Source organism: Salvelinus namaycush, chromosome 34, assembly GCF_016432855.1.
Source record: "Salvelinus namaycush isolate Seneca chromosome 34, SaNama_1.0, whole genome shotgun sequence".
Taxonomy (NCBI): Eukaryota; Metazoa; Chordata; class Actinopteri; order Salmoniformes; family Salmonidae; genus Salvelinus; species Salvelinus namaycush.
The window spans coordinates 35,886,100-35,899,479 of record NC_052340.1 but is presented as its reverse complement, the minus strand read 5'-3'; the positions used below and the strand labels follow the sequence as shown (position 1 = coordinate 35,899,479).

Sequence of the window (13,380 nt, the reverse complement as noted above, 5' to 3'; positions counted from 1 at the left end):
AGAGGCAATTAAATGAAGAGGAGAAGAAAGAGGGGATGGACAAAAGTGGTCAAGAAGAAGAAGTTTGAAGTTGTATTAGTTGTATGTACAGTACGGGATATGAATGGCATACACCATCCAACAAAATGCTTACTAGCAGGTTCCTTCTCGACATTGAAACAACAAAAATAAACAGTAAAATAATTAAAACAGGAACATAAAGTAAATGGCTCAGTAGAATAGAATAAACATTTTAGCATCAGTATAATACAGGAAGGCACAATTTATAGTCCAATATTTCCATGTGTATTGTGTTAGAGGCAAGTGTAAAAGAAGCAGAAGAAGCAGAAGAAGAAGCAGAAGAAGAAGCAGAAGAAGCAGAAGAAGAAGCAGAAGAAGAAGAAGAAGCAGAAGAAGAAGAAGAAGAAGAAGAAGAAGAAGAAGCAGAAGAAGAAGTAGAAGAAGAAGCAGCAGCAGAAGAAGAAGAAGCAGAAGAAGAAGAAGCAGAAGAAGAAGAAGAAGAAGCAGAAGAAGAAGTAGAAGAAGCAGCAGAAGAAGAAGAAGCAGAAGAAGCAGAAGAAGAAGAAGAAGAATAAGCAGAAGAAGAACAAGAAGAAGAAGCACAAGAAGAAGAAGAAGAACAAGAAGAAGAAGCACAAGAAGAAGAAGAAGCAAAAGAAGAAGAAGTAGAAGAAGAAGAAGCAGAAGAAGAAGAAGCAGAAGAAGAAGAAGAGGCTTCCTTGGTCTTTATATTGCTGAATTGTGTAATACAGAAATGTCATTTTTCTCATATCATCCACAGTTCCAGGAAATCCCCATATTTTCCCACAAGTGAAAACCCTCAGACATGATCCAGGTGAATGATAGCTGCTATCTGCACATCGTTAACTGCTGGCTGACTCATGCATAGCTAGCATCAGTCAGCAGCTTGACTAATGCAGAGGGACTGCTAACGCTACCATTAATCCTGACAGTAATTGAAAGGGACAGAGGGCTCGATCCTCATTTGGAGTGACGAGGCAAGGTGAACAGAGGGAAGATCTGAACCTGGGCTCAAGACTCATACGTTGGTCTCAGGTTAGAGTGATACCACTAAATATTATGAGAAAACAAAAGGGAGAAGGTAGCGGGTAGCGGCAGGTAGCCTAGTGGTTAGAGCATTGGTCCAGTAACCGAAAGGTTGCTAGCTCGAATCCCTGAGCTGACAAGGTAGAAATCTGTTGTTCTGCCCCTGAACAAGGCAGTTAACTTCTTATGGCTGCAGGGGCAGTGAATGAAAGGTGCACAGAGGTGCTTGGAGGAGCTTGGATGAAAGGTGCACAGAGGTGCCCAGAGGAAACGGCCTGCTCCTCAGTCATAGTTGCTAATATTTGCATATTATTATTAGTATTGGATAGAAAACACTCTGAAGTTTCTAAAACTGTTTGAATTATTTCTGTGAGTATAACAGAACTCATATGGCAGGCAAAAACCTGAGAAGTTCCACTTCCTGTTTGGATTTTTTCTGAGGGTGCTAGATTTTCAACCAAGCTCTCATTGAAATTACAGCGAGATATTGATGAGTTTTCACTTCCTACGGCTTCCACTAGATGTCAACAGTCAATAGAACTTTGTCTGATGACTCTAATGTGGGCTATACTCGGCCTTGTCTCAGGATGGTAAGTTGGTGGTTGAAGATATCCCTCTAGTGGTGTGGGGGCTGTGCTTTGGCAAAGTGGGTGGGGTTATATCCTTCCTGTTTGGCCCTGTCCGGGGGTATCATCGGATGGGGCCACAGTGTCTCCTGACCCCTTCTGTCTCAGCCTCCAGTATTTATGCTGCAGCAGTTTATGTGTCGGGGGGCTAGGGTCAGTTGGTTATATCTGGAGTACTTCTCCTGTCTTATCCGGTTTCCTGTGTGAATTTAAGTATGCTCTCTCTAATTCTCTCCTTCTCTCTTTCTTTCTCTCTCTCGGAGGACCTGAGCCCTAGGACCATGCGTCAGGACTACCTGGCGTGATGACTCCTTGCTGTCCCCAGTCCACCTGGCCTTGCTGCTGTTCCAGTTTCAACTGTTCTGCCTGCGGCTATGGAACCCTGACCTGTCCACCGGATGTGCTACGTGTGCCAGACCTGCTGTTTTCAACTCTCTAGAGACCGCAGGAGCGGTAGAGATACTCTTAATGATCGGCTATGAAAAGCCAACTGACATTTACTCCTGATTATTATTTGACCATGCTGGTCATTTATGAACAATTTGAACATCTTGGCCATGTTCTGTTATAATCTCCACCCGGCACAGCCAGAAGAGGACTGGCCACCCCTCATAGCCTGGTTCCTCTCTAGGTTTCTTCCTAGGTTTTGTCCTTTCTAGGGAGTTTTTCCTAGCCGCCGTGCTTCTACACCTGCATTGCTTGCTGTTTGGGGTTTTAGGCTGGGTTTCTGTACAGCACTTCGAGATATTAGCTGATGTACGAATATACGGGCTATATAAAAAAAACTTGATTTTGATTTGATAATGTGAAGGGGGGCCGAAGGAGACAGGAATTAGTCACCACTGCCACGAGCTGACCACGCTTTGACCACGCGCGTTCACGTGATAGGCAGCTCCGTTCCATCGCTCAACTGAAGTCAATCTAATTCTCCGGTTGGAACGTTATTCAAGATGTATGTTAACAACATTCTAAAGATTGATTCAGTACATCGCTTGACATGTTTCTACTGACTGTTACGGAACTTTTGGACATTTCGTCACGTTATAGTGGACGCGCTTTGTGACTTTGGAATTGTTTACCAAACGCGCTAACCAAAGTAGCTAATTGGACATAAATAACGGACATTATCGAACAAATCAAGCATTTATTGTGGACCTGGGATTCCTAGGACTGCATTCTGATGAAGTTCATCAAAGGTAAGGAAACATTTATCATGTATTTTCTGGTTTCTGTTGACCCCAACATGGCGGCTAATTTGGCTATTGTTCTAAGCTCCGTCTCAGATTATTGTATGATTTGCTTTTTCCGTGAAGTATTTTTGAAGTCTGACACAGCGGTTGCATTAAGGAGAGGTATATCTATAATTCCACGTGTATAACTTATATTATCATCTACATTTATGATGAGTATTTCTGTTGAAACGATGTGGCTATGCAAAATCACTTGATGTTTTTGGAACTAGTGAATGTAACGCGCCAATGTAATCTCAGATTTTTTTTATATAAATATGAACTTTATCAAACAAAACATGCATGTATTGTGTAACATGAAGTCCTATGAATGTCATCTGATGAAGATAATCAAAGGTTAGTGATTCATTTGATCTCTATTTCTGCTTTTTCTGACTGCTATCTTTCGCTGGAAAAATGGCTGTGCTTATTGTGGTTTGGTGTGACCTAACATAATCGTTTGTAGTGCTTTCGCTGAAAAGCATATTTGAAATCGGACACTTTAGTGGGATTAACAACACAATTACCTTTAAAATGATATAAGACACATGTATGTTTGAGGAATTTTAATTATGAGATTTGTGTTGTTTGAATTTGGCGCCCCGCACTTTTACTGGCTGTTGTCATATCAATCCCATTAGCGGGATGCAGCCATTTTAAGAGATGGTTTCCACCCCTCCTATCCCAGCAGTCGCAGGACCCAGCCTTAGTTAACCCGCTGCCATCAGTCACCTCTGCAGGGTGGCCGACTGAACGATCTCAAAGGATTGGCTGGGTTGTGGGTTGCAGCCATAAGAAGTTAACCCACTGCTCCCCGGTAGGCCGTCATTGTAAGTAAGAATTTCTTCTTAACTGACTTACCTTGTTAAATAAAGGTTAAATAAAAAACAGAGAGGGTAGGGTGGATATATAATGGAGAAAGATAGAGAGAAGAGGCAGGATAGAGAATATATATATATATATATCTAGAGGGAAATGAGTTCAGAGGTTTGAGAGTGTACTTGATTAAGAGCGTGCAGTAGAGACGAGAGCGGCTGCTTTTGAAGAAGGGATGAAAAGAGGAGAGTGATGGAAGGAGAGACAAGGAGAGGTATGGGGATGGACTCGGGCGGACAGGGCTAGACCTCCCCAGTCTATCAAGGCGCTGGAGAGATCAATGTTAAGAGATCCACTCTGATCTTACACTTAGCCCCTAGACATCATTAGACAGAGAGGAGGTACTGTGAGGGAAAGAGAGGACAGAGGAGGTACTGTGAGGGAGAAAGAGAGAGTATGTAAGTTAGAGAGAGAGACGGAGAGGAGGTACTGTAAGTTAGAGAGGAAGAGAGAGAGGGGCAAAGAGAGGAGAGACCTAGAGAGAAGGAGAGGAGAGAGGAGGTACTGTAAGTTAGAGAGGAAGAGAGAGAGGGGGAACGAGATGAGAGACGTAGAGAGAAGGAGAGGAGAGAGGAGGTACTGTAAGTTAGAGAGGAAGAGAAAGAGAGGAGAGAGGAGGTACTGTAAGTTAGAGAGGAAGAGAAAGAGAGGAGAGAGGAGGTAAGTCAGAGAGAGTCAGAGAGTGTGAGAGAGAGAGAGCAAGAGCGAGAGAGAGAGAGAGAGAGAGAGAGAGAGAGAGAGAGAGAGAGAGAGAGAGAGAGAGAGAGAGAGAGAGAGAGAGAGAGAGGAAAGGGAGAGAGAGAGAGAGAGAGGAAAAGAGAGAGAGGGAGAGAGAGAGAGGAAAATAGAGAGAGAGAGAGGAAAAGGGAGAGAGAGAGAGAGAGAGAGAGAGAGAGAGAGAGGAAAATAGAGAGAGAGAGAGAGGAAAAGGGAGAGAGAGAGAGAGAGAGAGAGAGAGAGAGAGAGAGAGAGAGAGAGAGAGAGAGAGAGAGGAAAAGGGAGAGAGAGAGGAAAAGCCCTGTGAAGGACCAACAAAGAACACGCTCTTTCACACAAGTTATGTATTGATGTCAATTAACAACTTATTACATAAGTCTGAATTATTACACAACGTTTTACTTTTTGGATGACATCCTCTCTGTATCCCCAAGGAGAAGTCAAGCTTGGGCTTCTTCTTCCTCTCTGCTGGCATGACAACCTTTTCACTCTGATTACAATTATTATATTCAGACTGAAGCCCCACTCTGCTTGTCTCTAATTCGCCAGAGGCCATGCTAAATTGCTTATTAATCAGCTGGCCACTTTTAACATGACCACAATCTATCTGCACTCGCAAAACACACACACACACACACACACACACACACACACACACACACACACACACACACACACACACACACACACACACACACACACACACACACACACACACATATGCACAAATGCGTACATACAAACTCTTCGGCGCGTACACAAAAACTATTGCGTACGCACACACACACACACACACACACACACACACACACACACACACACACACACACACACACACACACACACACAATGTATCTGCGCTTCTAATCTGCTTGTAATGAGGTCAGCGCTCTCATTAGTGCGGCGGGGGAAAAAAGGAGGAAATGAAAGAGAAAAGAGAAAAGAGAGGGAGGACGGAAAGTAAATCCCATGTTATGTGCTTGTCCCAACGGAGGTCAACTAGTGTGTGTGTGTGTGTGTGTGTGTGTGTGTGTGTGTGTGTGTGTGTGTGTGTGTGTGTGTGTGTGTGTGTGTGTGTGTGTTTGTGTTAAGAGAGAGATATCTCCTCTCAAGGGGTTTATCCCGCCAATCGTTTTTTTTGATAATTTCAAATGAAATGTGAAAAATTATCTGTGTGTCATAGTATGAAACAGAGCTAGTCTAGTTCACTGAGCCTGAACCAGTACATGTACTCACAGGGTCCAGTACAGGTGTGATGAGCAGGTGTTTCCCCCAGAGGAACTGGCGGTCCACTGTCCAGGTGTTACTGTCAGAGTAGAACCTGGAAGACGGACAGAGGGAGAGGGGGGGGGGGGTATTCATGTGGACTGATCAGTGCTTGTTTTTGTAACATCCATGCATTGTTTACGAAAAATAAGGTTGCCTCTAAACTCTGATCAGCTGGATCAGTGTTGTTCCTTATGGACTTGAGGAAGATGGTGGTATTCCTAGATCTGAGCCTGGGAGAAACTGCTACCACGATCAACAGGAAGTGATGTCACTTACTCGTGCATGACGGGCCGGACCACGGTGTCCCCGGTAGTGTGAGCCTTGTAGAAGAGGGTGTAGAGGTAGGGGAGAAGGGTGTACCGGATATTCAGGTAATGTTTAGAGGTGTTCAACAGCAGAGAGTCTGCACCGAACGCTGCCGGGTCCTGGGGCTGGAGGGAGGGAGGGAGGGAAGGATGGAGGGAGAGAAAGGAGGGAAGGAGGAAGGGGAGGGGTGGAGAGAAGGGAGGGAGGAAGGGAAAGGAGGGAGGGAGAGAAGGGAGGGAGGGATGGAAGGAGAGATGGAGGGAGGGAGAGAAAGGAGGGATGGAAGGAGAGAGGGAGGGAGGGAGGGAGGGAGGGAAGGAGGGGGAGAAGGGAGGGATGGAAGGAGAGAAGGAGGGAGGGATGGAGAGCAGGGAGGGAGGGAGGGAAGGAAGAAGGGAGAGAAGGGAGGGATTGGGCGAGGGGATGGAAAGAGGGAGGGAGGGAGAGAGAGAGAGAGAAAGCGAGAGGGAAGGAAGGAAGCAGAGAAGAAAGGAATGAGGGAGGGAAGGAGAGAGTGAGGGAGGGAATGAGAGGGAGAGAAGGAAGGAATGAGGAAGAGGGGGAGGGAGGGAAGGAGAGAGGGAGAAAGGGATTTATAACCACCATGATGAAACTTCTTAATCAACAACAACACACTCAAAAGGCAAGTGAATAGAAAGAGCAGAAAGAGAGAAAGAGTTTAATTCCAGTTGAAGAGGGAGAGAACACATAAGAAATCAGGCCAGAGAGACAACAGAGACAGAGACAGAGGAAACATAAAAAATTTATAATTGTGGAGTGGATGATTAGCTGCTGAAGGGCTAATCCTTAATATCTTGAGTGTGTGTGTGCGTGTGTGTGTGTGTGTGTGTGTGTGGAGGACTTTGGCTTGTGTGACCTTCTTATGAGAGAAGTGATTAGGGCAAAGCAAAGGTCAAACATTATCCGTCTCATTTAGTGTCAATCTCTCTTTAGATTCATCAAAATATCCTGTCTGCCGGCAGAAGGTCTCTCTCTCTCTCTCTCTCTCTCTCTCTCTCTCTCTCTCTCTCTCTCTCTCTCTCTCTCTCTCTCTCTCTCTCTCTCTCTCTCTCTCTCTCTCTCTCTCTCTCTCTCTCTCTCTCTCTCTCTCTCTCTCTCTCTCTCTCTCTCTCTCTCTCTCTCTCTCTCTCTCTCTCTCTCTCTCTCTCTCTCTCTCTCTCTCTCTCTCTCTCTCTCTCTCTCTTCATGTTTTATAAAACCAATATTTTTATTATCAACATTTCAGCAAGCCTTATTTCAAGATTATTAATTTATTTATTGACCCATATTTTACCAGGTAAGATGACTGAAAACATATGTGACTCGTTTCAGGAAACTAGACGTCTGTCACACTACTTTACAGGAGCGGCATTTTAACATAAACATGTATTTTTTTGGCAGAAATGCCTTCTGGAACATGTAAACTTTAATGTGCCTTGATAAAAAACATGTATTCCATCCATATATGCAAATAAAATTGTAACATTTTGAGCCACGGAATAAGTTAAGAACCTTCCCGCTAGCCATGATTGGCTGAGATAATGGATGTGCTGAACATGCTGGGGGATGAGTTTGGATTGGTCTGCCATGGAGGATGCTTCTGTCTATAACGTGAGCTCTTCAGTATGTGCTGACAGTTCTTTCTACCACACTGTCGTTTTTGAAAGATATAGCGTTAGCCAACGAAAAGGTGCTATCGACAGATCAGTTGGAAGAAGTGTAGTCATAAACTGTTTTCTCTGCACCCGCACGGCAAGCGGTACCGGAGCAATAAGTCTAGGTCCAAAATACTTCTTAATAGCTTCTACCCCCAAGCCATAAGACTCCTGAACAGTTAATCAAATGGCTACCCAGACTATTTGCATACACAGCTGCTACTCTTTGTTTATTATTTATGCAAAGTGACTTTAACTCGACCTACATGTACATATTACCTCAATTACCTTGACTAACCGGTGCCCCAGCACACGGTACCCCCTGTATATAGCCTCGCTTGTTGTTTTACTACTGCTGTTTAATTATTTGTTACTTTATTTAAAAAAATGTACTTAACTTCTTCGGGGTAGGGGGCAGCATTTTCACTTTTGGATAAATAGCATGCCCAAATTCAACTGCCTGCTACTCCTCCCCAGAATATAAGACATGCATATTATTAGTAGATTTGGATAGAAAACACTGAAGTTTTTAAAACTGTTTGAATCATGTCTGTGAGTATAAGAGAACTTATGTAGCAGGCAAAACCCCGAGGACAAACCATTCAGAATTTTTATTTTTTTGAGGTCACTCTCTTTTCAATGAGTATTCATTGGGACACCAGATTTCTAGGGGACTTGTTTGAAGTTCCTACCGCTTCCACTGGATGTCACCAGTCTTTGGAAATTGGTTGAGGTTATTCCTTTGTGTAATGAAGAAGTACGGCCATCTTAAATGAGGGTCACTTGAAGTAAATTGTTTGAGAGAGGCACATTACCAAAAAAGTTGCGTCAGTTTGTTTTCTTTTTGTATTGAACACAGATCATCCCGTCTTCAATTTGATCGATTATTAACGTTTAAAAATACTTAACGTTGTATTACAAAAGTAGTTTGAAATGTTTCGGTAAAGTTTACATGTAACTTTTGATATATTTTGTAGTGACGTTGCGCAAGTTGGAAGCTGTGTTTTTCTGGATGAAACGCGCCAAATAAATTGACATTTTGGATATATATCGACGGAATTAATCGAACAAAAGGACCATTTGTGATGTTTATGGGACATATTGGAGTGCCAACAAAAGAAGTTCGTCAAAGGCATGAATTATATTTTTATTTCTGCGTTTTGTGTCGTGCCTGCAGTGTTGAAATATGCTACTCTCTTTGTTTACTGTTGTGCTATCATCAGATAATAGCATCTTATGCTTTCGCCGAAAAGCCTTTTTGAAATCTGACATGTTGGCTGGATTCACAACGAGTGTAGCTTTTATTTGGTATCTTACATGTGTGATTTAATGAAAGTTTGATTTTTATAGAATTTTATTTGAATATGGCGCTCTGTATTTTCCCTGGCTATTGGCCAGGTGGGACAATTGCGTCCCACCTACCCCAGAGAGGTTAACACTTATTTTAATTGTTTTATTCAATTCTTAAAGCATTGTTGGTTAAGGGCTTGTAAGTAAGCATTTCATTTTAAGGTCTACCACACCTGTTGTATTCCGCGCATGTGACAAATAACATTTGATTTGATTTGATGTAATCATTAGTCCAACAATTGCAAACAAGAGTTTCTATTGGACAAATTCAGGTATGTTTATCCCCATTTTGTTCCGTTTGCTTCCGTTTAAGAAACATATTTTTTTCAACAGAATCGGCGTTATGAATTCACCCCTGATCATAAACAGTTACCTATCATAACAGCCATGTTGTGTTTCTTCTCTTCCCTTCGCTTGATGTCAATGCACAACACATCAGCTGTATTTGACCAGGCGAAAGTAGCCTTTCTAAACACAGCCTACATCATTGTCACCATATTAAGTAAAGTAACATCATAGTCAGCATAGCTAATATAACTAACGCGTTAGTAAACCCGGAAGCCAAGATGGTGTCGCTGTGAGAGGGTGTATTTACTCGCTCTTCAAAGCAACATTGAGGGTTAGGTGGTTAACTTCTTTGTGATAGGGGGCAGCATTTTCACTTTTGGATGAATAGCGTGCCCATAGTGAACTGCCTCCTACTCTGTCCCAGATGCTAATATATGTATATTATTATTACTATTGGATGTAAAACACTCTGAAGTTTCTAAAACTGTTTGAATGATGTCTGTGAGTATAACAGAACTCATATGGCAGGCAAAAACCTGAGAAAAAATCCAAACAGGAAGTGAGAATTCTGAGGCTGGTCGATGTTCAACTCATCGCCTATTCAATTCCCTGTAAGATATGGATCTGTTTGCACTTCCTACGCCTTCCACTAGATGTCAACAGTCTGTAGAACGTGGAATGAAGCCTCTACTGTGATGTTGAGCCGGATGGGAGGTGTTTCAGTCTTTCAGTCATTGGTCTGGCAGAATGCCAGTTCCTGGTCACGCGCATTCCAAACGATATCGTCTTGCTTTCCATTACTTCTAGAGACACAAAGGAATTCTCCGGGTGGAACGTTATTGGATAGTTATGATAACAACATCCTGAAGATTGATTCTCTACTTAGTTTGACCAGTTTATTCGACCTGTAATATAACTTTTTGAAGTTTACGTCCGAGTTTGCCTGCATCTGCGCGAGAGTTTGGACATGTGCACTAAACGTGCTAGCAAAAGTAGCCACTTAGACATAAGTAATGGACATTATCGAACAAAACAACGATTTATTGTGGAACTAGGATTCCTGGGAGTGCATTCTGATGAAGATCATCAAAGGTAAGGGAATATTTATGATGTAATTTCGTATTTCTGTTGACTCCAACATGGCGGAGAAATGTTGTTATATCTGAGCGCCGTCTCAGATTATTGCATGGTTTGCTTTTTCCGTAAAGTTTTTTTTAAATCTGACACAGCGGTTGCATTAAGAACAAGTGTATCTTTAATTCTATGTAAAACATGTATCTTTCATCAAAGTGTATGATGAGTATTTCTGTTATTAGATGTGGCTCTCTGCAATTTCTCCGGATATTTTGGAGGCATTTCTGAACATGGCGCCAATGTAAACTAAGATTTTTGGATATAAATATGCACTTTATCGAACAAAACATGTATTGTGTAACATGATGTCCTATGAGTGTCATCTGATGAAGATCATCAAAGGTTAGTGATTCATTTTATCTCTATTTCTGCTTTTTGTGACTCCTATCTTTGGCTGGAAAAATGGCTGTGTTTTTCTGTGGCTATGTACTGAGCTAACATAATTGTTTGGTGTGCTTTCGCCGTAAATCCTTTTTGAAATCAGACATGTTGGCTGGATTCACAACATGTGTAGCTTTAATTTGGTGTCTTTCATGTGTGTTTTCATGAAAGATAGATTTTTATAGTAATATATTTGAATTTGGCGCGCTGTATTTTTTCTGGCTTTTGGCCAAGTGGGACGTTAGCGTCCCACATATCCCAGAGAAGTTAACAGTCTAATATTGGCTATCAATGTTGAAAGAAACTAACTATAACTTGTTTTAGGGACATAGGATACGTTTAGAGTTCGTTTTTGTCAAGTTGAATGGGAAGAACACGACAGAAAGACAATAGTAGACGGAATATCCAAGTCTCACAGAAGACGGCAGACATGCTAGCTAGTCACAACGAGAACCAGAGCAGCATGGATACACAAGAAGCCGTAAACTCAAACAAGAGAAAGAACAAAACTGACCAGGATGAAATCCTTGCATCCTCTTTACCTCAGATGCCAATTAAAAATCCACCGGTGAAAAAAGTAAGAGGACATTTCCATATCTGAACTTTTCTCTGCAATCCAGTCCATGTCTACTAAACAAGATGCCACGCTCTCCAAAGTGTCCATCATAGAGTGGGTTTACTGAAGAAACATCAAAGAAGATTGATAATTTGTCAGAAACTGTCAGTCAGCTACACAAAATTGTGAGCGAGAACAAGGAAAAGATAACGTTCCTAGAGAATGATTTGAAGAAACTGCAATACCAAAATAATGAGCTGTGTGAGAATGTAGCTGAACTTCAAAGGTCCTCTCGCAGGTGGAATCTGAAAATCCAAGGTGTAAAAGATGGAGAGGATATTAGGGAAGCAGTCATTAATATCCTGGGAAAGGTGGCTCTGTGCATCAAAGACAAGCTAAGAGACGTGGGACGTGAGACTTGGGAAACGAAGATCTGATGGACCTCCTCGCAATATCATTTTGCGCTTAACTATGCGCCATTACAGGGTCATCATCTGGAAAATGGCCAAGGGGAACAAGTTTCTGGATGAGAAGAAGCTCCGCATCAAAGAAGCTCTGATACCGCAGGATCAGACTGCCAGGGAGAAACTGTGGCCGCTTATACAGAGCGCACGACAAGAGGGAAAGAAGGCTGGGTTCAAGGGCCCACACGCGTTTATCGAAGGAAGAATGATTACTGGGTAACTCTGTTGACATTAACCAAACTGGAACTGTGAGTACTGCCAAGAGTACAGTTAACATACTGCCACGAGTAAATGTACCGTTCGAACTACAACTGATGAACACTTGCCAACAAAAAAAAATAGGAAGTAAATAGATTTGTTATACTGTTAACCACCGCTACCTCAGCTGAGCGTACTTTTCCGTCGAGTAATCCTCTCAAGGTTCACTGTTTGTTTTATTGTTCATATTACTACTTCTGTATTCTAATTTGTGTTCTTTCTGTTTTTAATGCAGGAGTTTATTTTCAACTCACTCAGTATCGTTAGTCTGAATGCTCGGGTTTTGAGAGATCTTACAAAAGGAAAGCCTTATTTTTATATTGTAAATGCAGTAACGCAGATTTTGTCCTTCTTCAAGAAACTCATTCGGGTGAAAGTGATTTGAAATTTTGTAAAACACAATGGGAGCACAAAGATAATCTATCTAAAGAAGAGGAGTCTGTATTCAAGTCTTTACAACTAGAATTAGAACAGCTTTACACAGATCTGGCAAAGGGTGCCTTTGTAAGGTCAGGAGCAAAATGGATTGAAGAGGGGGAAAGAAACACGAGTTACTTTTTTGCACTTGAAAAGAGAAACAACAAAATAAATCTATAACTGCACTCAAAATTAACAATGTTTTATGCAAAGATCCCATTACAATAACATCCTTTGTCAATTCCTTTAATGAAAACCTTTACATCTCTCAATTTTAGGAAGATGGTTGTGAAAGCTACATTTGCCACATTTGGAATTATGTTCCTGTAATTGAGGATGATATCCAATCAGTTTGCGATTCACCTGTGTCAATTGGAGAAATTAGAGAGGCTCTGATGGCCTATCAGTTGAATTCTATAGACAGTTTTGGGAGTTACTAGAAGACCCGATTTTTAACATGTTTCAAGATTGCATCAAAAGTGGGGCAATGGTCTCCGCTATGAAACAGGACCTCATTTCATTAATTCCGAATCCCGATAAACACCCTTCTCTCATTGACAATTGGAGACCAATTACTTTATTAAATATTTATTACAAATTGATTGCTCTGGTTTATGCCAAAAGATTAAAGAAAGGAATAGATATCATTATAAATGAGACTCAAACAGGATTTATGAAGGGCCGTCACATAAACTCTAACATTAGTTTAGTCTTGGACCTTATAGATTATTCAGATGCAATTGACTCAGATGCGGTTGTCTTATTTTTGGACTTCTGTAATGCCTTTGACACAATTGAACATGAATT

General features: G+C 41.9%; 1 protein-coding gene across 1 annotated transcript in view; it reads right to left on the bottom strand.

Annotated features, from left to right (window-relative positions):
* si (sucrase-isomaltase (alpha-glucosidase)) overlaps window positions 1-13,380 on the bottom strand; it is a 101,023-nt gene that overhangs the window by 50,119 nt on the left and 37,524 nt on the right. Inside the window, exons 17-18 of the mRNA XM_038973704.1 lie at window positions 6,041-6,195; window positions 5,732-5,816 (exon numbers count right to left, since the gene is read on the bottom strand). Of these exons, the coding sequence (XP_038829632.1) occupies window positions 5,732-5,816; window positions 6,041-6,195 (240 nt within the window). The remainder of the gene's footprint in view (window positions 1-5,731; window positions 5,817-6,040; window positions 6,196-13,380) is intronic.